Source organism: Pseudophryne corroboree, chromosome 3 (assembly GCF_028390025.1).
Source record: "Pseudophryne corroboree isolate aPseCor3 chromosome 3, aPseCor3.hap2, whole genome shotgun sequence".
NCBI lineage: Eukaryota > Metazoa > Chordata > Amphibia > Anura > Myobatrachidae > Pseudophryne > Pseudophryne corroboree.
Window position 1 is genome coordinate 403718620 of NC_086446.1, and position 26573 is coordinate 403745192.

Sequence of the window (26573 nt, forward strand, 5' to 3'; positions counted from 1 at the left end):
GATCAGCTGTGCGAATGGATTCTTCAAAACACCCATTGCACAGCAACGATCCGCTTTGCACCTGTGTGATGCGCCTGCTTATAGCGGTGCATACGCATGCGCAGTTCCGTACTGATCGCAGCACTGCCAAAAAAGCTAGCATGTGATCAGGTCTGAATGACCCCCTTAATTGCAAGTAGCAATTTTAAGTCTCACTAAAATCTTGGTATTTTGGATAAGTATGTTGTATGAATTTGTAAAGCTGTCCCAAGCTTCACCAGGAGAATCGCCCTTAAGCCTCAGGGTCTAGTGTTCCCAAATGGTTTTAATGAAAAGGATTTATTGTTAATATAAAAAAAATCCAATTTTTTTGTTGGTGGAAATGTGACAATTATTTGGTACACGATATATGATCCAACTACATTTTGAACTTCCTTGAGATATTTACTATAAATGAATAATATTGGAGAATGTATAATAAAATACGACAATTTAAAAAAAAAAAGATGAGTAATTTTATTTTTAGCACATAAAAATGTGCAATTTATGAAATGTGATTTTATTGTAACACATCTTTACGTAACTGTGATATCTGGACAACCAGAAGAAAACATCTTACTATGTATATGTGCCCTGTACTCACCTTGGCATTGTGCACTGTCTTACTAGGACTTTCAGTTGTCCTTGTTTGTTGTAGCCTTTGGGTTCATAGCTAGTTTTACAACCATCCCATTTAAACTGACATTTGATGGATCATCACATAGTGGAATGATTGCTTATATTTCAGCCTTCCCTGACTACTCAGCTGTTGGTATCATATTTCATAAAATCTGACACCAGCATCTGTCCAGTTGGAGTTAAAACACAGGTATGCTTTGTGCCCAAGTGAGTTTATGGCAAAGTCTGATGTAGTTTACATCAGCTTACCGTTTGTTTTGTTCATTAATACTTTTTTTGCTGTACTAATTCTACTAGTTCTTCAATTTCAGCTTTGATGTAAGTACATAGTGGGGTCCTGTACTAGATCTGGCAGTCATTGCGGCACTCAGATAACAGCATAAATAAAATTGGAAATATTTGGCTTGTATAGGTCTTTTTCAAAGCTGGGCTGCTTGGTCAGCTGGAAGAGATGCGAGATGAACGTCTGGCCAAGATTATCACAATGATCCAAGCTAGAAGCCGGGGAAGAATTATGAGGATTGAGTATGGGAAGATCATTGCAAGAAGGTAATTTTTTTCACAATGTTGAACTGTGAGAGTCAATTCTGTAAAATTGGTGATGATCTTCCACACAGAACATGCTGAACTGCAATATACCCTAATACTTGTAGCTCTACCCATTACATTGTACCACCTACAGCCATGACTGTGTTAACTCCTGTCCTTGCAGAGATGCATTGCTGGTTATCCAGTGGAACATACGAGCCTTTAATGCTGTCAAAAACTGGTCATGGATGAAACTATTTTTCAAGATTAAGCCCCTGCTGAAATCCGCACAGACCGAAAAAGAGATGGCCAACATGAAGGAAGAATTCTTGAAGTTGAAAGAAGCTCTGGAGAAATCTGAAGCCAAAAGGAAAGAGTTGGAGGAGAAACAGGTGACGCTGTTCCAAGAGAAGAATGACCTTGGTCTGCAGCTCCAAGCAGTAAGTTATATACCATAGCTTACTTTATCCTGCTGGATCATAAAATAAATATTTTCATTTTTTAGCACAACTTGCTTATATTTAACCCTTTGGTGACTAGTATAGTTTGTCTATTTTTTTTTTATATGGTGCATTACCAATGTTTTCAATTACTTGTGGTTTTACAAATATCGTTAACAATGTCATTAACAATGGAGATTCCAAAATTATATTTCAACTGTTTTATTGTAGGAGCAAGACAATCTTGCAGATGCAGAAGAGCGCTGCGATCTGCTAATCAAAACCAAAATCCAATTAGAGGCCAAAGTGAAAGAGCTAAATGAGAGAGTAGAAGATGAAGAGGAGATGAATTCTGATCTGACTTCAAAGAAGCGGAAGCTGGAAGATGAATGTGCTGAACTTAAAAAGGACATTGATGACCTAGAAATTACACTGGCTAAAGTAGAGAAGGAGAAACATGCAACTGAAAACAAGGTAAGTTAATTATATGTGCCTTGTTCATTAACTGGCACAAAGCGTTCATTACTAAATAAAAACATAAAAAAAGTAATTGGTTCTGTTTTAGAACTGCAGCTTGTCATGTGGAAACCTAAGTTATGTACACACTGTGCAATAACTGGGCTGAACAGCTGATTTTAATTGGCTAAGTCCACTTTCTGCACATGGTGTACACAGCACCCAGGGCTAAATTTTGTTTAAAAACCAGTTGGAATCTGCTATTCTGATCTGGCCTGCTGCACAACATTTGTCAGTAGCGATAAGCAATTATCGTGCTCACTTTGTAGTGTGTACATGATCTGCCTGATATAGTTCTTTTAAAAATGTCACCGTTGATGATTTTTAGGACATAAATCGTTCAGATGAGAACAGATAATTGAGTAGGGTGTATACTGGACATTAGATTTTCTCAAGATCATTTCATCTCTCACAAAACAAAAATGTGGATAGTTTCTCATGTGTAAGGTGTGTAGCCTTAGTTACCGAACGTGCAATCTTCCCATCATTAGGTAAAGAACCTTGTTGAAGAGATGGCTGCTCTAGATGAGATCATTGCTCGACTGACCAAAGAAAAGAAGGCTCTGCAGGAAGCTCATCAGCAAGCCCTGGATGACTTACAGGGAGAAGAAGACAAAGTCAACACACTCACCAAGGCAAAAGCTAAGCTGGAGCAACAAGTGGATGATGTACGTTTTTCCACTAATAGTGTGATATAGACTATCCTCTAATAAATATCCTCACAAATTATTAATAGAATTGGTATTATGATTATTTTATTTATATGGAAGTCCAACATATTTTACTACCTATGTGCCTTTAGCTGGAAGGGTCTCTGGAACAAGAGAAAAAATTGCGCATGGATTTAGAGCGAGCAAAGCGAAAGCTAGAGGGAGATCTGAAACTGACCCAGGAATCGGTGATGGATCTGGAGAATGACAAGCAGCAACTGGAAGAAAAACTAAAGAAGTGAGTGATAGAGAATAAGCAGCACATAATCGCCAGAAACAGCTTTTATAGAAGAATTAAGATTGGTTTTGTCAGGTTATATAAATGCTCATGAATTGTTGTGTTGTATCTTCAGTGACATAGTCATACATTTCACAGGGAAACACTGGCAGCTACTGCTCCCATGTGTCCCAGTAGTATTTGGAAATACAGATCATCTTTGATGATGGTCATAATGGTTTATTATAAAACTTTCCAACGTGGACAACACTATTTATGAATTTATTATTTTCCACAGAAAAGATTTTGAGATAAGCCAACTAAATTCAAGGATTGAAGATGAGCAAATAATGTCTGCTCAGTTACAGAAGAAAATCAAAGAACTACAGGTAATACAGCTGACTTCTCTGACACCTCCTGCTTAAAATCCAAAAAGTCTGAAAGATTATGAGACCTCGATTTTCAGTATGACTACAGATCATGAAAGCAAGATCAAGCAAGCTTTTGCCCTTCTCCTCCACGGGTGGTTTCTGTCCTCCCTGAGCTCACCTTAGGACACTTATGTTTTAATAGGTGTACCACGCCAGTCAAACGCCCTTAAGCGGGTTTTAATATTGCATTTAAACATATATATCTTATGGTAATCTCATAATTTAGAAACCTGTTATTTAACATTTAATTTCTTAAAATAAATAAATAAAGAAGTGGATTTTTCTAATGTTAAAAATAAGACTGATGCAATTTACTAATAGCTTATTTTGCCACTAAGGCACGTATTGAAGAACTTGAAGAAGAGCTGGAAGCCGAGAGAGCTACCAGAGCAAAGGTGGAAAAGCAGCGCTCTGAGGTCGCAAAAGAGCTGGAGGAATTGAGTGAGCGGCTAGAAGAGGCTGGTGGGGCCACTTCTTTGCAGATTGAGATGAACAAGAAGCGAGAAGCTGAATTTTTGAAGCTGCGCAGGGATCTGGAAGAAGCCACTCTACACCACGAAGCTACTGCTGCTGGCTTGCGGAAAAAACACGCGGACACAGTGGCTGAGCTTGGAGAACAGATTGACAGTCTGCAGAGAGTCAAGCAGAAACTGGAAAAGGAGAAGAGTGAGATGAAGATGGAACTGGATGACTTGTCTTCCAACATTGAGCAACTCGCCAAAAATAAGGTTTGAATATGACCTTTCATAATCATTATTAACCTTTATATGGCGCCATAAGAAGTCCACAGCGCCTTACAAACTGTAAAAACATAAAACAGAGCAAACATAAGAAAATAGTGCAAAGAACTATTGCAGAACGCATAATTTGCTCAGACATTATTAATATCTATATTAAAACAATCCTAAACTGTTCTTGTATTATAGGGGAATGCAGAGAAGTTGTGTCGCACGTATGAGGATCAGCTAAGTGAGGCAAAGTGCAAGGTGGATGAATTGCAGCGACAGCTTGCAGATATCTCTCTACACAGAGCCAGACTGCAGACAGAAGGCGGTAAGGTTACTCCTAACAGAGGAAATGGAATTCAGTTCTCCAAAATGTATGCCTCAATGAATCCAGAGTGCACGGACAGTATACTCCTATCCCAAATGTTTCACATGTAAAAAAAATTCCAAACTAATTTGTAAATTATTATTAAAACATGAATCCGACTTTCTGTAATTGAAAAGGTAACCTCATCCACACAGGTGGTAAGAGACCGCTACTAGAGTATATATCTAGTAATCGATGCATGAATATGTTTTTAAATAAATTAGGTTACTTGGATGACATAATCCCCATATGTATGAAGCAGTCATTCTCATGGCTATGGCAATATACAAATCTTTAAACCTGAGATATGTTGGAATAAAAATATATCAGCATGTTTAAATGATTGTATGCCAGACATTTCTGTAAAATTCAACAGTATTTACTTGGAAGTGATAAGGAAAAGATTTGTAATTATAGAAGTAAAGAAGGCCTCAAAATAAACTGTAACGCCTTACTGGTCATCTTAGATCAGTGCGCATTGACTGGCCATTGGCACTGAGACTATGATCTTTTAAATATGCATTCTAAGCAACGAATAATGCAGTACAAGTATCTTGATCTCAGGGCAACATAAAACCTCAAATATGATTCTAATGTATCTATGTGGCCAATTAGGAGAACTCACCCGACTCCTGGAGGAAAAGGAGTCTCTTGTCAACCAGCTAAGTAGAGGCAAGGCTTCCTTCACCCAAACCATTGAAGAGCTGAAGAGACAGTTGGAAGAGGAGACAAAGGTGTGAAATGTCTGCTATAGACGGATACTGTTTATACTGTAATACTCTCTTCAGGATACATGCGTCATGCTGTACTGCACTGGGTGTAGGATATTGCGGCATTAGGCAAACCACTATAATAATTATCTCTGCTCTTACAGTCAAAAAATGCATTAGCGCACGCATTGCAAGCTTCCCGTCATGACTGTGACCTCATGCGAGAGCAATATGAAGAGGAACAGGAGGCCAAAGCGGAGTTACAGAGGTCTCTATCAAAAGCAAATGCAGAGGTTGCCCAGTGGCGGAACAAGTATGAAACAGATGCCATTCAGAGGACAGAAGAGCTGGAAGATGCCAAGTATGTTTCATTACTATTCATGCTGTGAAGTGGTTTATGTCCCCATAAATGTTTGTATCTCTGGCTAAGGTGAATATATGGCTTTATTTATTTTTTTCCAGGAAGAAGTTGGCAGCGCGGCTACAGGATGCGGAGGAGGCAGTAGAAGCTGCTAATGCCAAGTGCTCTTCCTTGGAGAAAACCAAGCATCGCCTTCAGACGGAGATTGAAGACCTGGTTATTGACTTAGAGCGAGCAAATTCTGCTGCTGCAGCATTAGACAAAAAGCAAAGAAACTTTGACAGGATCCTGTCAGAGTGGAAGCAGAAGTATGAGGAGACCCAGGCTGAGCTGGAGGCCTCACAGAAGGAGTCCCGCAGCCTGAGCACCGAGCTCTTCAAGCTAAAGAATGCATATGAAGAGTCTCTGGACAATTTAGAGACAATGAAGCGTGAGAATAAAAATCTACAAGGTATGAAAACAAAACAGAGGGATCACGTTTTTTTTTTTTTTTATGGGAATAAGTCCACAACAGATCAGGTGCTCACTAAGGGAACTATTGCCTGGTTTCCTGTCCCATGAATATACACATTATTTGTCCATATTAATACGGCATTATGGTTAGCAGAATTAATAAACTTGCCACATTGACCAGTTAGTTATGCATAATAGTCTCAACCACAAGCTTTCAGTATCCTGAAATTTCTTATACCTCTTTCATCTGACTCCACTCTAGAGGAGATTGCTGATCTCACAGACCAGATAAGTGCCAGCGGCAAAATGATTCATGAACTTGAAAAGGTAAAGAAGGCCCTGGAAAGTGAGAAGAGCGACATCCAGGCAGCTCTAGAGGAGGCCGAGGTGAGTGATCACAAATGTTTTTTCTCTGGGCAATTGTGCTAGAATAATATAATTTGTTGAGTCCAAGTTTTGTAATTAAGTTTAAACTACTTTACAGGGAGCTCTAGAACATGAAGAAAGCAAGACCTTGCGGATACAACTAGAGCTGTCCCAGATTAAGGCCGATGTGGACAGGAAAATAGCTGAAAAAGATGAAGAGATTGAAAATCTCAGGTACTGTAAGGCTGTCGTTTTGCCTATGACAAAATTAATTTCGGTGATGCTCATTACATCCAGTTCATAAAGCATTTTATAGCTTTAATTGAAATCGGCCATGATAGCACTAAGCAAAATTGAAACAAAACTGAAAGCCTGCGCTTTGTTTTACCCATATTGTACATGGTACCAGCGGGGGAGCAGTATTAATGCCATGTATTTATCCAAAACAGAAAAACTTTTGCAATCATTGCGAACAATTATTACTATATCTAGCGCAGACAGCAGAAGTCTTTCTGTTTTGTGAAACTAAGTCAGAAGCTGCAGCAAGGACATGAGGGAATGAAAATCTTTTTGAAAGTAACTTTATCCTACATTGAGAGGGCTATAGTTTATCCCCAGCTGTCTCTCAACTGAAAAGAAATGATCAATACACCAAAAAACATTTTAATCCTCTTCATGCAATCATTACTATCTAGTAGTTTACAGGAAAATTACAGAGATATACTTTTCCCATTTAGACGTAATCACCAGCGTGCCATGGAATCCATGCAGGCGAGTCTAGATGCAGAGGCTAAAGCCAGAAATGAGGCTATTAGACTGAAAAAGAAGATGGAAGGAGATCTGAATGAAATGGAGATCCAGCTCAATCATGCCAATCGGCAGGCTGCAGAGTCCCAGAAAATGGTCCGACATCTGCAGTCTCAGATCAAGGTTGGTCTTTTGTAAATGAGAGCGGTCTAGCAGCAGGCTATAGTGTGGTCACCTACAGCACTCCAGTGATCTTTTCTTACATCATGTTTTTGGTTTTTACATTTTTCAGTAAAACTAATCAACACAATAACTTAAGGAATCACATGCATCAATCCGTACAGTGGCTACATCATATGTTGTTATATCTTTTTATTATATATCTATATGACATACTATAGCCTGTGGAAAAAAACATCCAAACACATACCCCAATCAAAGATCAAGGTCACAGTTTCTAATGTTGCATGTGAAATATTCATCCCTCATATCGTACAATAGCCATCAATGTGTATTACAGTAATACGAGTAAAGTTCTCCATACCTTTACCAATTCTCCCAAACGGTCTCCCACTTTTTGAGTGGGCGTTATGAACAGTATGGATGGTGTAACGGTTAGCAATACTGCTTCACAGCACTGAGCTCATGGGTTCGATATGGATAGTGTAATGGTTAGCATTACTGCCTCAAAGAACTGAGGTCATGGGTTTGATTCCCATCACAGCCCTGTTTGGGGTTTGTATATTGTCCCGATGCTTCGAAGGTTTCCTCCTTCAATCCAAAAATATACTGGTAGGTTAATTGGTTCCCAGCAAACATTTTTAACCATAGTGTGTGTGTTTGTACATGTGAAAACTAGATGAGCCTAGTGGTTCCTATATGCCATCAAATTCTATGTTTTAACATTATATATATATTTAGATTTCTATATATGGGTGCATAATCAATGACTTCCAAAGATATTCATAAAAATAAATTTTATATATTTGTCTTCTATCTAATACAGGTTGAGTATCCCTTATCCAAAATGCTTGGGACCAGAGGTATTTTGGATATCGGATTTTTCCGTATTTTGGAATAATTGCATACAATAATGAGATATCATGGTGATGAGACCTAAATCTAAGCACAGAATGCATTTGTGTTACATATACACCTTATACACACAGCCTGAAAGTAATTTTAGCCAATATATTTTATAACTTTGTGCATTAAACAAAGTGTGTCTACATTCACACAATTCGTTTATGTTTCATATACCTTATACACACAGCCTGAAAGTCATTTAATACAATATTATTAATAACTTTGTGTATTAAACAAAGTTTGTGTACATTGAGCCATCAAAAAACAAAGATTTCAGTATGTCACTCTAACTCAAAAAAGTCCGTATTTCGGAATATTTGGATATGGGATACTCAACCTGTATACTCAAGACATACCTAAATATGATAAATGACTGCCCTAGAATAGCCTCCACTAGCTGAAACAATGGCCAGCCTGGTACTGCAAGGAAATCTAGAAAGGTATTGGGAACCATCAGCCCCATTTTAGTATTAGAACTATACATAAGTGTAAATTTTATGTTGGCTTGATTTTCCGGTTGTATATAACATGATTATAATTTTGAAAATTCTGTAAAGGGGATGCAGCCTCGGGAGATGATGCAATATTATTTATGTATTTGTACTATAGGATTTGCAGATTGAGTTGGATGATACTCTCCGACACAATGATGACCTGAAAGAACAAGCAGCAGCTCTGGAGAGACGTAATAACCTGCTGCTGGCTGAGGTGGAGGAACTGCGGGCAGCACTGGAGCAAGCAGAGAGGGGCAGGAAGTTGGCAGAGCAGGAACTACTGGAGGCTACAGAGAGGGTCAACCTACTGCACTCACAGGTATGGTGAACAACAGAATAGCTGATGTGGCGGGGAAACATTAGTGTCCTAACAACTCATCCAAACCAAATATGTGCTGATGTAGATTTATGAAGGAGTTGAACGATTTTCCATATTTCTCCATTCCAGAACACTGGCCTGATTAATCAGAAGAAGAAGTTGGATGCAGACATCTCACAGTTATCAACTGAGGTGGAGGAAGCTGTTCAGGAATGTCGCAATGCTGAGGAGAAAGCCAAGAAAGCCATCACTGATGTAGGCTTAATTCTGAAAAACACATACCTAGTTTATATAGAAGAGGATGTACTGAATAATAACACATAAGGCTCTTACATAGAGCAGCATTTTATAAGAGTTGAAGTGACAATAACAGTGTATCCACTTACATTTTATGGTCCAAAAGATTAAGTTGCATGGGATTGGTAGTACTTCATATTTGCTTTTAAACCAAGGATATTTTGATTGTAATATAATCTTGATGTTACCTACACAGGCAGCAATGATGGCAGAGGAACTGAAGAAAGAACAAGACACTAGCGCACATCTTGAGAGAATGAAGAAAAACATGGAACAAACCATCAAAGATCTACAAATGCGTCTTGATGAAGCTGAACAAATTGCGCTGAAAGGAGGGAAGAAACAGATACAAAAACTTGAAGCAAAGGTCAGAATCTCATCTCTAAGGCAGCCTACAATCTTCCTTATTTGTTCTTTGTAACCGTCTTACTGCATCTTGTCCACATACAGCAGAGCCCAAACACACAATATGTACAATACGGTCTAAGGACTAAGCCATAAACCGTAATAGGGTAGATAAGGGTACAAACAATGGGAAGCGGTTAAAAAAAAACGCTAGTCGGGATCCCAGGAGCCGGTATTTCGTACTGAAATCCAAACACCTTAACACTTATTGGTTGTGGTGTGGAAGTCTTTTAATACACACCACAAACATTACAAGAAGTTTTCAGAGTGGATTCCTTTTAAATCATACAATTGTTCTGTAGACACATGAAGTAGGAAGTAAAAGACAGGCTCAGATTTGGGTCACTGGCCATCAAGAACAGCGTGCTCTGGTGTCGCATTCATCTATCCATCAGCATTAATTTTGTTTGTTACAACAGGTGAGAGAGCTGGAAGGAGAGCTGGAGAATGAGCAGAAGAAGAACGCTGAAACCCAAAAAGGAATTCGCAAATACGAGAGGAGGATAAAGGAACTCACCTACCAGGTAATACGGCCACATATCAATGTTACAGAGCACTGCCCCCGATTCTGGGGCTGGAGTGGGTTTAATGTTAAAAACAAAAACAATAAAATTTTGTGCTTGATTATTCCACTAAAAAGAGCTTTGAGGGTTTGAATATGACAATATTATGTACTACTCTGGCCCATGGCTGAAAGAAAGGAAGCACTGAATTAAAATGTTAAGTACTTAAATCATAATACATTTTACTGCTAAAATAACTTTTTAAAGTGTCATATTGGTCAATAGCAGCTTTTGGGTCTTTTAGCCCCACAAACTGTACTGAATGCTATTTATACAGAAATGTAGCGTATAGTCACAGACATTATCAGTGACATCACCGTGTGATATACAAGGCATTACTATTAGGTTCAGTTAAAACTGGATATACAGTATTTGTTACTATAATAGTTGCTACTAATTTGATGTAGATCGGTTAGTATTACTTAGTAATAATACCACCATTGGACATTCCCATGACTCTAATGCACTCTCCTGGTTATAGTTATATAAAACACAGGCCCCAACTCTTGAAAACAAAAGGGTCAAAATATTATTGTTCGCCCATAAGACCTTTCTCAAATTGATGTAAAATAAAAGGCTGTTCAATATGTTACAAAAGAAATGGGCTTAGTGATAGGTGTAAACTATCTCCAGCCTTGAAGAACATGGTAGAGTAACCAACACTAGAACACAAGAAAGAGACATTTATATTTTAACAATGAAATAAACAAGTTATATTTGTTACAGACTGAAGAAGACCGGAAGAATCTGGCACGAATGCAGGATCTAATAGATAAACTGCAAATGAAAGTCAAGAGCTACAAGCGCCAGTCTGAAGAGGCTGTAAGCAACAAACACTGTCACTAATACTGCAGAATACTACACCATTACCAGACCAGAGCTAACCTGTACTCGTAGTGTGATGACTTAGTCACTTTGATATGAAATTAAATCACTAATATATGAATGTAAATGAGCAGTGTGTATGTTTACACTAAGTCATACGTTCAGTATTTTAGCAGGATGAACATTAGCTAGAACTATACAGTAATATGGTACTTTTAAGAATTAGTGCTCATTTCATGAAGCTGTTATATGGGATGGGTGAGTTGCTCATTGAAAGTGATGATTGTTGTGTAGACAGTCAATGTTCACAAGCATGCACTTCTACACCAAGTAATATGAGAATGTAAGTTGGTCAGACATTTGTGATGTAGAAAAGCTTTTGATATTAACAGGTCATAAATTAAACTAACCATAGTGTGCATGCAGATATTTCATATGCTTCATTATCAATTATTACAAAGGTGAACAAACCTTTTGCACAATACAGGAGACCCAGGCCAACTCCAACCTAGTGAAGTACAGAAAAGTCCAACATGAGTTAGATGATGCAGAAGAACGTGCAGATGTGGCAGAGGCACAAGTCAACAAGTTGCGTGTCCGAACCAGAGAAGCTGCTACCTCCAAGGTAGGAATGAAAGCTGCTCACTGAGGAACTAGAACTAATCACCTGCTTTAAATAATGGGATTGTTGTATTTACGTTAAACCATTTCTTCAGTTTATTGTTGGATATTATAAAACCCATTGGATTTAGCGTGTTGTGCAGTGAGAAGCACACATGCTTTACACCCCAAAGGTTACCTGGGAACTTCTACTTAGTCTGACAAAGCCCCAAAAGACAAATAAAGTGGAGGGCACTAAGTGTACGCAATGAGAAAAGGATTTCAAGTAAATATAAAAATTATTTTTTCTAAGGCAGCCATTGAGGATGTGCCAAAGCTAGCCTTTTTGTATGCAAAACTGTTAAACCTTTTTCAAATTGACTAAGATGTACACAAAAAAAACAAAAAAACCAGGTGGCCTTCTGGCACAACTGCTCTGCAGAGCCCCATACTATGCTGCCAAAGGACTGAGCAGTCATGGCCCTAGGTAAGTCTGGCAAATTGCTAAAGTAATCCACCTGGCAATGGTCTGTTTATAACGAACAGTTCATCTTGTGGATAAAATGACCAACAGGTCATTTGGCCTGCACAATGTCCAGAGAATGAAGAGCCCTGTTGGTTCTTGAAGAGCCCTGTTGGTTCTTGATTCAAATTAAAACCTAGAGATCACTTTTGGTTGAAAAGTCGGTTGGTCCTAAGCATAGCCATATCAGCACGGGAGATCAGGATAAGAGATAGACCAGATAAGGCACCTCGCTCCAAATAGTTTTAAGGTGATGGTAGTTAACAGGAAGCCAACTTTTTTGGGTAAGGATACTTTAACTCCACTAAATTCAATTGTTCAGATAACTACATCCCCGCACAGGCCAGACTTGATCTCTGCAGGCCACTGGCAGTGAGCGGAGTACAGATTCCTTGCTTTCTGAAGGTACAAAAAGAAAAAACCAAGGTCCACCAGGAGGGAGCAAAGTACTTTTTTCCCTAGTGGCTTTGGAACTAACGGTTTACAACCCGACAGGAATTCCCCAGAGTATAGAAGCGATTCCATTAACCACAAGGTACTGGCACAACTTGTGTTTACGCAGCTTAACTGCTGAAAACTTAAAATTTGTATAGTTGTGGTCAATATCCACAACTTAAAACACGGTTTCTTCCTTTATATCAGCTGTGGCCAGAGTAAATAAAACAAACAAAACCTGCTCTACCGTAATTGTTTATAGTTTAGCTCAGATGAGTTTGCCCCTCTGACTCAGTGTCAGCCTACCAAGTAAGAGTTAATGGCATGCAGAGACCAAAATCCTGTTCCCAAAATTTCCCTTCTCAATCACAGCTTTCCTCAGATACAGAGACTTAATGTATATGCTTCCCCAACTGCTGCAAGCTTGGCCCTCAGCCAATTGCTCAGACCACTGCTCAACAGTGTTATGTACACCTAGCCCAAAGGTTTTCAACTCTAGTCATCCAGTACCCCTAACAAGTCATGTTTTCTGGATGTGTGTCTGTGAAAGCTTCAGCAAACTGGTCCTTTAATGGAGACATCTCCATTCCCTTGCTGTCACTGATCAGACACACTATGATCTGGGACATAAGAAAATTCCCAGATCAGAGCCCTCCATCACCTCATTTTAATCATGGGAGGATATGTCAGTTTTCTTGCTGTGTTATGAAGAGCCATCAGCTACCGTGTCAATCATCTGGAAAAGTTGGCAGCAGTCCATGACTCCCTAAGGAAAAGAACAGTTACAGAAAACACTGCACTGACCATGCCTAAACCTAACACTAAGAAGGGTCACCAGGTGCAGAAGAAATGGAGTTCAAAGAGGTCTGGGTGGAAACCTCAGCGAGAGCATCACTTCCCAGGGATTCAGTGCCTACCCTGGTGTGTGACAATACCAACAAGTGCTTAGTTAGCTGCAAGAGCTCCATAACAACCTGGACCAGGCTGGCACTGCCATCTTATAGGGCCCACTTGCATGCAAGCTCGGTTACTGGCTTTCTTAGAAACATAGAATTTGATGGCAGATAAGAACCACTTTGCCCATCTATTCTGCCCCTCACATGCAGTAGACAGGACATCTACCCTGGACTCTGCACAAGACAATTTGGAGTGACATCTGGAGAAACTTTTTGTCACTGTCCTTCCTCCAAGATGAGCCCTGAACATAATTTCCTGGACATAGGGAAATTCAGCAAAAGAAGGATAAGAGACAGCTGCAATAGTATCACAACACAGGAGGATGTGCAGCAACAAAAAAAATACACAGGCCAGAAAGAAGAGAGCCCAAAGAAAACCAAGCACCCCCCATACTCCTCAACACCAGTACAGTGCTGAGGAGGAGAAAAGGAGCTGCTGGCCTTGGAAATGGCCTCTGTGCCTGTTCTGGTGAGATGGCAAATGGGAAGCCACACCAAGTTCTAAACGGATGGAACTGTAGCAGTACACTTTGCATGCTAATGTAGAATTAACATGATCAGAAGCAAACACATGACTCCTCAACTAATGCTTATAGAGGATCAACATGTGGAGCCACTTACTTTAGTGCCACTCCTCTGGTGTGCACTTGCCTTGACCGGCTGGGCTGAAGTGCTAGGTGGGAGAGAGCTACCATCAGATGGAGGTGCTGAGCACAACACCTCTGCAGCCTGCGACAGAGGGATGCCAAAGTAATAACAAAGAAAAATGCACCTAGCTCCTGGCAAGCACTTACATGAAGTGAACGTATCTCTCACAAACACTGGGGTGTAGAGGTGGAGGAGACAGATTTGTATTTATTTTAATATGCCCACCATACACTGCTCCCCATGTTTTTTTTTTCTAGTTACTCTTGATTATCCTTATGAATTCTCTTGTTTAAATGACTGCAAGAGAGATCATAACCCCGCGGTTATCTGCTGTGCCACCATCAATTCATCTTCTTGTGTCTTTAGCCATTGGATCCATTATGAGTAGGAATACATGCAACAAACATTACCGGTTACTGTAGTAAATGATTTGCTAACCCCTGCTCCCAGCACGTCACATTAGTGTTTGTCCTTATTCATTTTAGAAAGTAATATTTTCCTATACTTGGAAAACTCTGCACAGACAATGCAGTACAGGTCCTTTGGTGTAACAAAACAGCAGCATTACAATTGAAGGAATAATGAAATTATATCTACACTATGGGGTATATTCAATTGATGTCGGATCCTTTCCGACGAAAAGCATCCGACATTTTAGTATTCAATTAGTGCCGGATTTGGCCGTTCCAGAAAATGCCATTCCGACTTCTTTTAAAGTCGGATTGACATCGTCGGAAACGGGGCTAAAACCTGTCACATTTAGTCGCGATTCCGACAAAACAAGTGGATCCGCAGCTTTTCCATCGTTCCTTGCGTCTTCCGACAAGTCGGAATTGACGACTTGTCGGAAAAACGGCAGCCAAATTGAATAAGTCGGAACAGTTTCTGACAAGATGGCAGTTCCGACTACAATTGAATACATCCCTATATTGTAAGAGGTCTAAATGTAGTAAACAAATCATCAAGCTTTCCCACTATGGTTAATTTTGTTTTGTGTATGGAATTATACAGATAAATATGTATGTTCAATCATTTAAGAAGTTTGGCTTAAAAAAAAAAAAAAAGCTGATAGTGTGTGCATAGCAGTACATTAATGTAACTCTGTTTTTGTCTCATGGCAGCATGAATAATGAGAAGACCAGACACTACAATCCCTTCCCAGACAGCTGCAACAGCTGTACCAGACCCTCCCGTCTCTGCCCGCATCCTCCCTCCTAACCCTTGTTAACTAATAAAATCTACTGAGGCACAATGCTTGGTATCTTCTTTTTCTTCCAGGGAACATGCTCATACTGTAGCAAAGCAGTGATATTCCTTTTACCCTGACATATACAGATCAGGCTCTGTGTCACAAACACTATTCTACATTTAGTCCCTTAATACAAGTTAAAAGTGTAATATATTGCAATTATTTGTCAAACATAACCTGTAAAACAATTAGGTTTTCAATTTTAACCACGGATAGGAACTATTCCTTAACTGCAATAGAACAGTGCCACCATGTGGCTGAATCCATATAACAATGGTAAGAAAACATTACAAAACCATAATGTTTGGATTCAATTGGTGCAGATGTGAAAGCTATGACAACATTCTAAGCTAATTGCATTATACATAATTACCTTAGGATAATTTTCCTTCGAATCAAATCTAAACCACATACATTTGTTTTGTTTGCATTAGCCAATTTAGAACACATAATTCTATCATCTCTATGCATGAACCCAAAACAATTGGCTAGTGCAGGCAGAATATAATTGGAAGGTGAACAATAAAATATGGTTGTCCAGAAAATCCTTCTATATACCTGTAATGACAAGTATTAATCCTGTTTTAAATAAATGAGACGCTTCACAAAATTGACTACAAACTCAATTATAAATTTAAGTTAAAAGAAACTTTTATTTACACCATTTCTAAGTCACCGTTTATTTATATATATATTCATTGGGTCTAAAAGCAAACATCAGGATGAAAAGTGAATGTATAGACCCTTTGCAGATAGGCAATACCTGTTTATAAAACATTAATATGACTCCTGGAAGGGTCATATAGAATGCTTCATGGGTAATTGTGTGGCTCGTCAAGTATTACACAGTAACAGACAGCCAATGCTTTTCCATTAGAATTAAAACTCCAAATAAGTCATTGATTTCCATTCACAAATACAGTAACTGGGACAAAATGTCTGACATATCGGGAGAACCCAGGTGAGAGTTGATAGGCTGTGTTTTTGGATTATACCGATCTAATCGACATAGATTAATATTAGTTTCCTATCAACAATCAGAAAAGATCAAAATCTGAAGCTACAAAAAAAAAACAAAAAAAAAAAACACAATATAAAATGCATTTTTTTTACTCACACTAAAAGACACATTGGAGAAAGGGTAAAGCAGTTTAAAAAAATAGCACAATAACATTTACCCATTCAAATGTGATATTAAAAATGGATCAGGCTTACATGTGCATGATGGTTAAAGGACCTCAGCAGTTTTAATAGTACCACCACATTTGGTACCAGCAGATGAAATACAAATATAACCAATGGGGATAAAAAAAACTGTATAGTTTATCTGCCAACATAAATTCCGTTGTCAATATAGATTCCAAAAACAAACAGACAAAACACAAAAAAACCACTATAGCAGGACAATATAGCTCCAACAGTGTGTATTTAGATGGGACCTCTTCTACAAGCCAGACAAATGCTACGTTAAAATCAAGGTTCATAGTGCATGGAAATTCAACAAATTTAATTATTTGGGAAATTACCATCTGGTCATTAAACATGTAAAAAAATAAATAAACACATTGTGTGCTGCAAAAATAAGAGGGTCGCAACACCCCCCTCTCTGAGCATTGACAGACAGTGCACCATAATTGTGCACAGATATCAGGTGACTTGGTAGTTTTACTCTCTGCCAGTAAGCACGTGTAACGTAAAGGGTGTTCATGAAGCTGCAAGAGTATATTGCTGGCTGCTTTGCCAAGCCTCACACTAAAGTATACATGAGATCTCAAAAAGCAAACAGCAACTGGTAGGAAAGGGATAAGATAAAAAGTGCCAACTGTTCATCATGCAAATGCATAGAAAAAGAACTGCAAACCGTATATATAGTGTGTTACCAAGGGGTTTTTTCTGCATTAGAAGTGGCAATGAAAAAAATAAATAATTTAGTTGAATCCTGGGTTTAACGTCCTTTAACGACTACTGGTGTGACAAAAGTCTACCATAACAGCAATAAAGGTTAGACACTACAATTATGATGAGATTTTTGCTCGCAGTTTCTGCATATTCTTGGCATCATTATTGCTGGTTTCTGACAGCTTGCTTCTCGTTACATTAGTGGAAATGGGAAGACGACAAGTCACCACAGAAGTATCGGAGTCCTCCTAGGTGACTATGGCTACGATATGGTTTTCTTCTTCTCACAAAAACATTTCTTAGAACAGTCACAATGATAAGAACAGATTCTAGATGTATTACGAAATTAACAATGAATTTCATGAGGCGTAACCAGGCAAGAAATTAAACATTAAAGCCTTTTCTCCTCCCCTTCAAAACATAAAAGAACAGTGTTAATTGGATGATGACGTCCCTGAACGTATTGCACAGATATAGTATACCCTGCAGAGTGGCATCAGTGGGTAATGCTGGGCATGGTGTATTCCGTGTGCACTGAAAATCCCGTGACAAATACACACAATAAATCCCTGGGTATCCGCGCTCACTGAAATACCATCTGTAATAGTTGTCCGTACAGAACAAAAAGTACCCAATAGGGTTAGTCCTCCAGAAATTCTTTGTCCACATCCATATATGCCTCATCTATGTAGCTTACTATGGCACATGGTGATGTCCTATCTGGGTTTAACAGTACAGATACAGTCTCTTTCCAGTAGCTGAAATTGATACATGAACTCTGAAAGAGAGAGAAGGAGGATATCATTTTCTTGTCCTGCACCAAAAACCTGTAACACATCTGTTCAATTAGACAGGAAAGGTTGTGCTCACATTTTCTAAACAAGTGCTGTCTTTATCCTTGTTGAGGTAATGCTGTTGCCAGAATCGTAGGAGACTGTGGAAGTTGTTGAGTATGAAGCCTGGGTATTTCTCCATGCATTCCATGTCTCGGATAGTCTGCAGGTAGCAGGGTAACCGGCCTTTCCTCCGGGCCAGCATTAAGACGACAAGGCTCGTGTTCAAGCAGCTGACATTCTCCTGCGGGAACATTTCCCATAGAACACACACTAACATTATATAAATGAATAACAGAAATAAGCATCAGAAAGTTAAGACTTAACTATGAAGTTAATGTATGATCACGGAAATAAGGACCTGGCTGAAACCTCAGTTCTACTGCAAGTCCTTGTATGGCCCAAGTGGGGCGGACATATAAGTTTGTGCACATGGCAAAATGCAACTTGGTAGAACCCAGTCTCTATCTGGTCTTCATTCCTCGCTTACAAGGGATGCAACACAAATTGAAACCAGTTATTTGACCTCAATTTTACATTCCACATATGATAAGCCAATCTAGGTTCAGCATGACCAATAATTAGGTGTGGAATAACACCACCTTTTTGATTCTGGATCAAAGGGACGACATTAAAAAGGTCGACATGGTTGACATCGAAATGATCAACACATGAAAAGGTTGACATGAGTTTTTAATGGTTTTTCGGTGTCAAAACTTCCCTTCCAGCAGGTTAACGCCAAATTAGTGCACCACATCCCCTTACATGGCGAGTGAACAGCTCTGCTCGGTATAGGTTACCATTCTCAAATTATGGTGCACGTGGACGGTAAACTTTGAAAATGTTCTAAAAATGGACAAATCAAAATCAAAAACCTCATGTCAACTATTGTCATGTCGAACCTTTTGACAACGTCAAACGCTATGGGGCAGATTCAATAACAGAGGTCCTTACTGCTGGTTTGTAGCTCTGGGCTTTAGAACCTGGAGTTACTCCATTATAAGCCCATTTTCATGTGTGTTAACCCACAGATCCCAGGTTAAGTGCCTGGAGCTATGGATTAATGGGCTCACTGCAGTTAGGGCACAAAGCCCTACTTACCACATTTCTGTACCTGAGGTGTGTGCGGGCTGCAACTGAATAACCTCGGGCACATCTACAAGCCTGTGGTAAGCACCGCGGCTAACTAAAGCTGCACTGATACCTCTCACAATTTTATTAGCACTTTTAGACTAGAGAATATACATAACTGGTATACTGAAATGGCTAAAAAAAAGAAAAGAAAAAAAAAAGAATATCCTTGTTTGTATTCCACGGAAACGACAGTGATTAGCAATGGTAGGTACTGCTTGCCAAAATATTTTAATAAATCGTCTCATAAGTTATTCGAACAACTTTCATTGCATCAAAGATGCAAAATACATGCAAATAATTATTATTAGTATTGTCAGTTGTCTGTGACACCACATGTGCTGAATCATAAATGGATAAATCATAAAAACATTTCTCGAAACAGAGAAAAGACATGAATCCCTGAGCAATATGGAACTTGCCTGTGTCAACGTCTGCACATGAATGATATTAACTAGCCGGAAAAGAAACGACATTCGGATGGAGCCCTGTGTCATATAGGACAGCAATCGACACTCTGACAGAATTTCTGCAACTGTTAAGGTAAAAACAAAACAATCAGATCTAGAAGCAGAGATTCCATAAGTATTCAGAAAGCCGTATGGACTAAGTACCAAGCTATATCTGCACGGTTCATACGGGAAAGGCATTCTGCTCTTGAGGACATACCCTACATACATGAAACAAACACATTTTCTGGAAAAGGACAGTGTATAAAAGGGAGATAGACTTTGGTGGCTCTACCAAATACTCCACCCACTCACCATTCTCCTTCACTGGGCGGAGCAATGTACACCTACATCAGGGAAGTCTGGAAGAAGGTACCGACAACACTTCCCCAAACTCTACAAAAGGTTAGTATATGAAGGTGATAAAATACCAAAATAGGATTTTTAATACCTACCGGTAAATCCTTTTCTCGTAGTCCTTAAGGGATATTGGGGGAAACTAGTACAATGGCGTATAGACGGGGTCCAACGGAGCCAGTGCACTTTCAATTTTCTTCACTGGGTGTGCTGGCTCTTCCCCTCTATGACCCCTCCCAAAAGCAGTTCTAGGTAAAAAAACGTGCCCGAAGGAGAAAGGACATATATGAGAGAAGGAACAAGATAACAGAAAGGGTGGTGAGATTTACACACCAGCACACCACTAACAACCACCAACGGCCGGCAACAACAAAAGCTTAACAGGTAACTAGGGAACAAGAACCTGCACAAAAGTTCACCCATTGAGGCGGGTGCCCAATATCCCTTATGGACTAAGAGAAAAGGATTTACCGGTAGGTATTAAAATTGTATTTTCTCTAGCATCCATAATGGATATTGGGGGAAACTAGTACAATGGGGACGTCCCAAAGCTTCCAGAACGGACAGGAACGTGTGGAGACTGCTGCAGCACCGCCTGCCCAAACTGGGTATCCTCTTTGGCCAGGGTATCAAATTTGTAGAACTTCACAAAAGTGTTCTTCCCAAACCAGGTAGCAGATCGGCATAGTTGTAGGGCCGAGACTCCACGGGCAGCCGCCCAGAAAGAGCCCACAGATCTAGTAGAGTGGGCCTTTAGAGACTTAGGAACAGGTAAGGCTGCTGACACATAGGCCTGTTGGATAGTAAGCCTAATCTAATGCGCAATGGACTGCTTTGAAGCAGGGAAACCCTTCTTCTGCGCATCATAGAGCACGAACAAGGAATCAGTCTTTCTGACCCGAGCTGTACGCTTGACTTATCTTCAAGGCCTGCACAGCATCCAATGCCACCGTAGGAGCAGAAGCGTCAGAACTGGACGGAATCACAATAGGTTGATTCAGATGAAACACGGAGACAACATTCGGCAGGAACTGCTGTCTAGTCCGGAGCTCCGCTCTGTGCTCGTAAAAGACCAAGTAGGGACTTTTACACGATAAGGCCCCAAATTCTTAAACACGTTGAGCAGAAGCCAGGGACAGTAACACAACTGTCTTCCATGTGCGGTACTTGTCTTCTACCGTCATCAGAGGTTCAAACCAGGAGGACTGTAGAAATTTCAACACTACATCCAAATCACAGGGTGACGTAGGCGGCACAAAGGGAGGTTGTATGTGGAGTACCCCTTGCAAGAATGTCTGAACTGGCAATACTGGCAATTTCTTCTGAAAGAAAACGGAGAGCTGAAAGCTGGACCTTAATGGAACCCAGACGAAAGCCCTTATCCACACCAGCCTGCAGGAAACGTCCCAAGTGAAACTTTGCAGGCGGAAACGTGCGTTCCTCACACCAAAAGACATATCTCCTCCAGATATGATGATAGTGTTTTGATGTCACACTTTTCCTGGCCTGGACCATGCTTGCAATAACCTTTTTGGAAAGGCCCTTGTGAGCTAGGATGTTTCGCTCAACCTCCATGCCGTCAAACAAAGTCGCCGTAAGTCCGGGTAGACGAACGGTCCTTGTTGAAGAAGATTACTTCTTAGTGGTAGAGGCCGAGGGACTTCGACGGACATGTCCAGAAGATCTGCGTACCTAGCCCTCCGAGGTCAATTCGGGGCAATCAGAATTGCCTGGACACCTTGATTCCTGATACGCTTTAGCACTCTTGGGAGCAATGGGATCGGAGAAAACTGGTAGACCAGCCGGTACGGCCAAGGCGACGTCAGTGCATCCACTGCCCTCGCCTGAGGGTCCCTGGTCTGCGAGCAATACCAGGGAAGTTTCTTGTTGAGACGAGAAGCCATCATGTCTATTTGTGGGCAACCCCACCGGTCGATGATCTGCTGGAACAGCAGATGGTGGAGACCCCACTCCCCCGTGTGGAGATCATGACTACTCAGGAAGTCCGCCTCCCAGTTGTCCACACCCGGAATGAAGATTGACGAAATGGCTCTTGCGTTTCTTTCCGCCCAGAGGAGTATCTTTGACACCTCTCGCATGCAGGCTCTGCTTTTTGTCCCTCCTTGTCGATTGATATATGCCACCGCCGTGGTGTTGTCCGACTGTACCTGGATCGCGTGATACTAGAGCAGAGGAGACGCTTGTAGAGCATTGTAGATCGCCCGAAGTTCCAGAATGTTGATTGGATGGAGGCTTTCGTGGGAAGACCACCTGCCCTGGAACTGCGCCTCTTGGGTGACAGCTCCCCATCCTCGCAGACTGGCATCCATCGCGAGGAGGGTCCAATCCTGAATTCCGAAACTCCTGCCCTCCAGGAGATTGGAAATCTGAAGCCACCACAGGAGGGAAATCCTGGTCTGAAGTGACAACCGAATCATCCAGTGCATCTGGAGATGTGATTCAGACCACTTGCTCAGGAGATCCTATTGAAATGTTCTGGCATGGAACCTCCCGCCTCATATGAGGTAACCATTTCCCCCAACAATCTGATTCAAAGATGGATGGAAACTTGAGTAGGTTGGAGCACCATGCGGACGATTTCCTGAAGTGTTCTCGCCTTGTCCTCTGGTAGAAACACCTTCTGTGCCACAGTATCCAGACACATCCCCAGGAACAGGAGCCTCTGAGTTGGCTCCAGGTGCGACTTCTGTAAGTTGAGGATCCACCCATGGTCGGACAGAAGACGGATGGTGGAGCAACAAAAGTTCCCTTGATCTTGCCTTTATCAGGAGATCGTCTAGTTAAGGCACCCTTGGATCCGGAGTTGAAGCCTCATCTCCGCCATCACCTTCATGAATACCCTCGCAGCTGTTGACAGGCCAAAGGGTAGTGCCTGGAACTGGAAGTGATCGTCCAGGAGGGCAAACCGCAGGTACTCCTGATGAGGAGACAAAATCGGAATGTGGAGATAGGTGTCATCGATATCCAAGGAGACCATAAATTCCTTGTCTTCCAGGCCCGCAATTACTGCACGCAGGGATTCCATCTTGAACACCTTTAAATAAGGATTTAAGGCTTTCAGATTCAGAATGGGTCTGACCGAACTGTCTGGCTTCTGCGCCACAAACAGGCTTGAGTAAAACCCCATGCCACGTTGCGGTAGAGGTACAGGAACAATGAAGTGGGATTGGACCAATTATTGGATAGCCAGTTGTAACGTAACTAGCATAGCCTCCAAAGCTGGTAAGCTTGATTTGAAAAATCGTTGGGGGGGGGGGGGGGGGGGAGGAGTACTGTCGAACTCCAGCTTGTAGCCCTGGGAACGAACTCCCTGACCCAAGCATCCTGGCAGAAGGACTCCCAGACGCGGCTGAAGTGACGCAGTCGAGCTCCCACCTCGAGATCCCCTCGGGGTGGGATAGCACAGTCATGCTGAGGCTTTAGTGGAAGCAGAACTGGTGTACTGTTCCTTAAGACTGGTACTTGCAGGTTTCCTGGACTTACCTCTGGTACCTCTAGCCGCATTGGAGGTACCTCTGGCCTTTGATCGAAATGTGCGAGACTGAAAGGACTGGACAGACTGTCCCAGATAGGAACGTCTTGGGGGCGGGGCCCCAGAGGGGAGAAACGTGGATTTCCTGGCAATAAGCATGGAAATCCAGGCATCCAGCTCAACCCCCAAAAAGCCATTCCCCAGAAAAGGGGAGGACTCCAAATTACGTTTGGATTCTGCGTCTGCAATCCACTGACGCAACCACAAGGCCCTGCACAGCGACACTGCCATGGCCGACGTCTGAGCATTGATTTTCCCCATCTCCTTGAGGGAATCAGAGGACACGAGTAGTGTCCTGAATGTGTTTTAGGAGGGTAACCATGGTAACTAAGGGCATATCCCCCGAGAGGCCCCCCTGAATTTGATTGGCCCAAGAATGAATGGCATGGTTCATCCAGCAATCCGCAATGACCGGTCTTTGGGAAAGGCCGGCTGCAGTGTATATATATTTTAGGGCAGTTTCTATTTTTCTATCCCCAGGATACTTCATGGTAAAAGAGCCTGGGGCAGGCAGGACCGCCTTTTTAGACCGGTGAGAGACAGACATCCACCCCAGGGGGTTCCTCCCAAAATTTTCTACCTTCAGGAGCAAATGGGAAAGTGCGCAAAAACTTTTTGGACACTTGGAATTTTTTGTCAGGATTTTTTACAGGCCTGTTTGAATAAGTCATCTAACTCTGGAGAATCAGGGAAAGTGACATTGGGCTTGTTTTGTACAAAGAAAAACGACTGCTGTGAAGCAGCGTCCTCTAGGGGGAGCTTTAACACATCCCTTATAGCCAGAATGAGGGGTTCAATACCCTGAGTAGCATGGGAATCCCCACTAATGGGATCCAGGTCATCCCCATCATCTTGGATATCATCATCTGTATCAGTATAGTATAGTAGTGCAGGTAAACCACGCTTCTGGGGACCTGCATGGGAGATGGGGGGCAGTGCATCAGCCCTAGCAGCTAACTCTGCAACAGCTTGTTGCAGTAGCTGAGTCTTCTGCACATTAGCAGTCAGCTAGGATGACATATCTGACATCATAGTTTCAGAGACCCTAACCAGTGGGGCTCTGTACCCTCTCCCCCAACCTCTTCACTAATTTGTGAAGACTGACTACATTGCTCACAGGAAACAGAGTCAGACAATGGAGAGAATCTGGTGTGACAGATACTGCACAGTTTGTGCTTACCCATATTCACAGTACAAACACATACACTTAAACACAAACAGTTATAATGCAAGCCTGCTTTTCCTACTGTATGTGAGAGGAGATACACAGAGAGGGAGAAATACCAGCACACCCGGAGCTGCACAACCCTAGTGAGACTGTCAGCTCTGTGTCACAATAACACTAATAAAGGCAGTCCTGAATAGGCACAGAATAGTGTACAACAGCGGCTCACCCCTTTAGCTACACCCTGTACCAGTTTCCAGCGTGTCTGTGAGGCAGGAAGCGCTGTGTGTGCGCTGCTGATGGCTTCTGCAAGCAGAGGAAGGCGTCAAACGCCGCTGGTCCCGCTCTGAGGAAGCTCTGCGCCCTCCAATGGCGCCTGAGCTATACACAATATTTATACTGGCAAAGTCTCCCCTAAGCTTAAAACCTCACACAAGTGCTTGGTTAAGCATGCGTGAGCCAGTGTAGTCACGGGGCATCATAGTGGTACCCCCCAGGGAGGGTCCCGTACATTGCGCCCGTGATCAGCCACACTTTGAACCGGGGATCCCGATGTGTACTCACCACCGATGTCACCTTCAGGCAACATTAGGGGTGTGCGGCGTGCTGCGGGAGCCAAGGCACAGTGCCCCGCTGAACAAATAGCCCCTCAGGATGGTGGTCCTGCAGCGGGGAAGCGGCTCTGCACCTCGCAAGGCTGGTGACCATCTCCCCCCTAACTAGCACGGCGCAGGAATGCTGTTGCCCAGACAGCATACCTAATATAATAATAAAAGATTGAAATGAAATTGAAGAAAATAGGATTTTGGTACTTACCAGGTAAATCCTTTTCTTTGAATCCATAGGGGGCACTGGAGTACTCTTGGGATATGGACGGGCGTAGCCGAACAAAGGCACTGAATATTCAAATTTAGGACTCTCCCCCCCTCCATATCCCCAAGTACCTCAGTGTACTTTGCCAGTGTTTTTTACTGAGCGAACAGGATATAGAGAGGTTGACAATGGAGAATACCTATAACATAACGGACAACAACAAAGTTGACCTATAACCTTATTGTCAACTACACAGTTGACACCATAACCATAACATAACGGACAACAACAATGTTGACCCATAACCTTACTGTCAACTAAACAGTTGACCCCATAACCGATAGAACTTTATAATTTGAACCAATCGGTGAAAATGTGTTATTATAAGCTCCTCTGAGCTTAATATCAATGAAGTAAACTTGTTACCCTAAGCTCCCTTGAGCTTAAAACAACCCAGGTAAAACTGCTCTGGGTGGGCGTCCAGTGCCCCCTATGGATTCAAAGAAAAGGATTTACCTGGTAAGTACCAAAATCCTATTTTCTTTATCATCCACTAGGGGTCACTGGAGTACTCTTGGGACGTACCAAAGCTTCCCTCGTGGGCGGGAGAGCTGTTTGATACTTGTAACAGTAGGCAGCCAAAGCTAGATGCTGACGGCGCCACCATTCATAACGTGTAAAAGTGCACAAACGTGGTGCACTGAAGGCTATGTAGCCGCGTCGTAGACGCTCCACGACCCGCTGG

General features: G+C 41.6%; 2 protein-coding genes across 2 annotated transcripts in view; one reads left to right on the forward strand and one right to left on the reverse strand.

Moving 5' to 3' along the window:
- Positions 1-15631, forward strand: part of MYH7B (myosin heavy chain 7B) — a 50681-nt gene extending 35050 nt beyond the window's left edge. The window contains exons 23-43 of the mRNA XM_063960142.1: positions 1070-1206; positions 1370-1625; positions 1857-2099; positions 2633-2809; positions 2944-3089; positions 3367-3457; positions 3838-4227; positions 4426-4552; positions 5207-5325; positions 5466-5662; positions 5764-6113; positions 6378-6502; positions 6600-6715; positions 7219-7411; positions 8924-9127; positions 9257-9382; positions 9621-9791; positions 10249-10353; positions 11119-11214; positions 11705-11842; positions 15501-15631. Coding sequence (XP_063816212.1) covers positions 1070-1206; positions 1370-1625; positions 1857-2099; positions 2633-2809; positions 2944-3089; positions 3367-3457; positions 3838-4227; positions 4426-4552; positions 5207-5325; positions 5466-5662; positions 5764-6113; positions 6378-6502; positions 6600-6715; positions 7219-7411; positions 8924-9127; positions 9257-9382; positions 9621-9791; positions 10249-10353; positions 11119-11214; positions 11705-11842; positions 15501-15509 — 3516 coding nt within the window. The 3' untranslated portion in view covers positions 15510-15631. The remainder of the gene's footprint in view (positions 1-1069; positions 1207-1369; positions 1626-1856; positions 2100-2632; positions 2810-2943; positions 3090-3366; positions 3458-3837; positions 4228-4425; positions 4553-5206; positions 5326-5465; positions 5663-5763; positions 6114-6377; positions 6503-6599; positions 6716-7218; positions 7412-8923; positions 9128-9256; positions 9383-9620; positions 9792-10248; positions 10354-11118; positions 11215-11704; positions 11843-15500) is intronic.
- A 623-nt stretch (positions 15632-16254) lies between these two features.
- TRPC4AP (transient receptor potential cation channel subfamily C member 4 associated protein) overlaps positions 16255-26573 on the reverse strand; it is a 175149-nt gene continuing 164830 nt past the window's right edge. The window contains exons 17-19 of the mRNA XM_063960144.1: positions 19914-20026; positions 18398-18604; positions 16255-18305 (exon numbers count right to left, since the gene is read on the reverse strand). Coding sequence (XP_063816214.1) covers positions 18168-18305; positions 18398-18604; positions 19914-20026 — 458 coding nt within the window. The 3' untranslated portion in view covers positions 16255-18167. The remainder of the gene's footprint in view (positions 18306-18397; positions 18605-19913; positions 20027-26573) is intronic.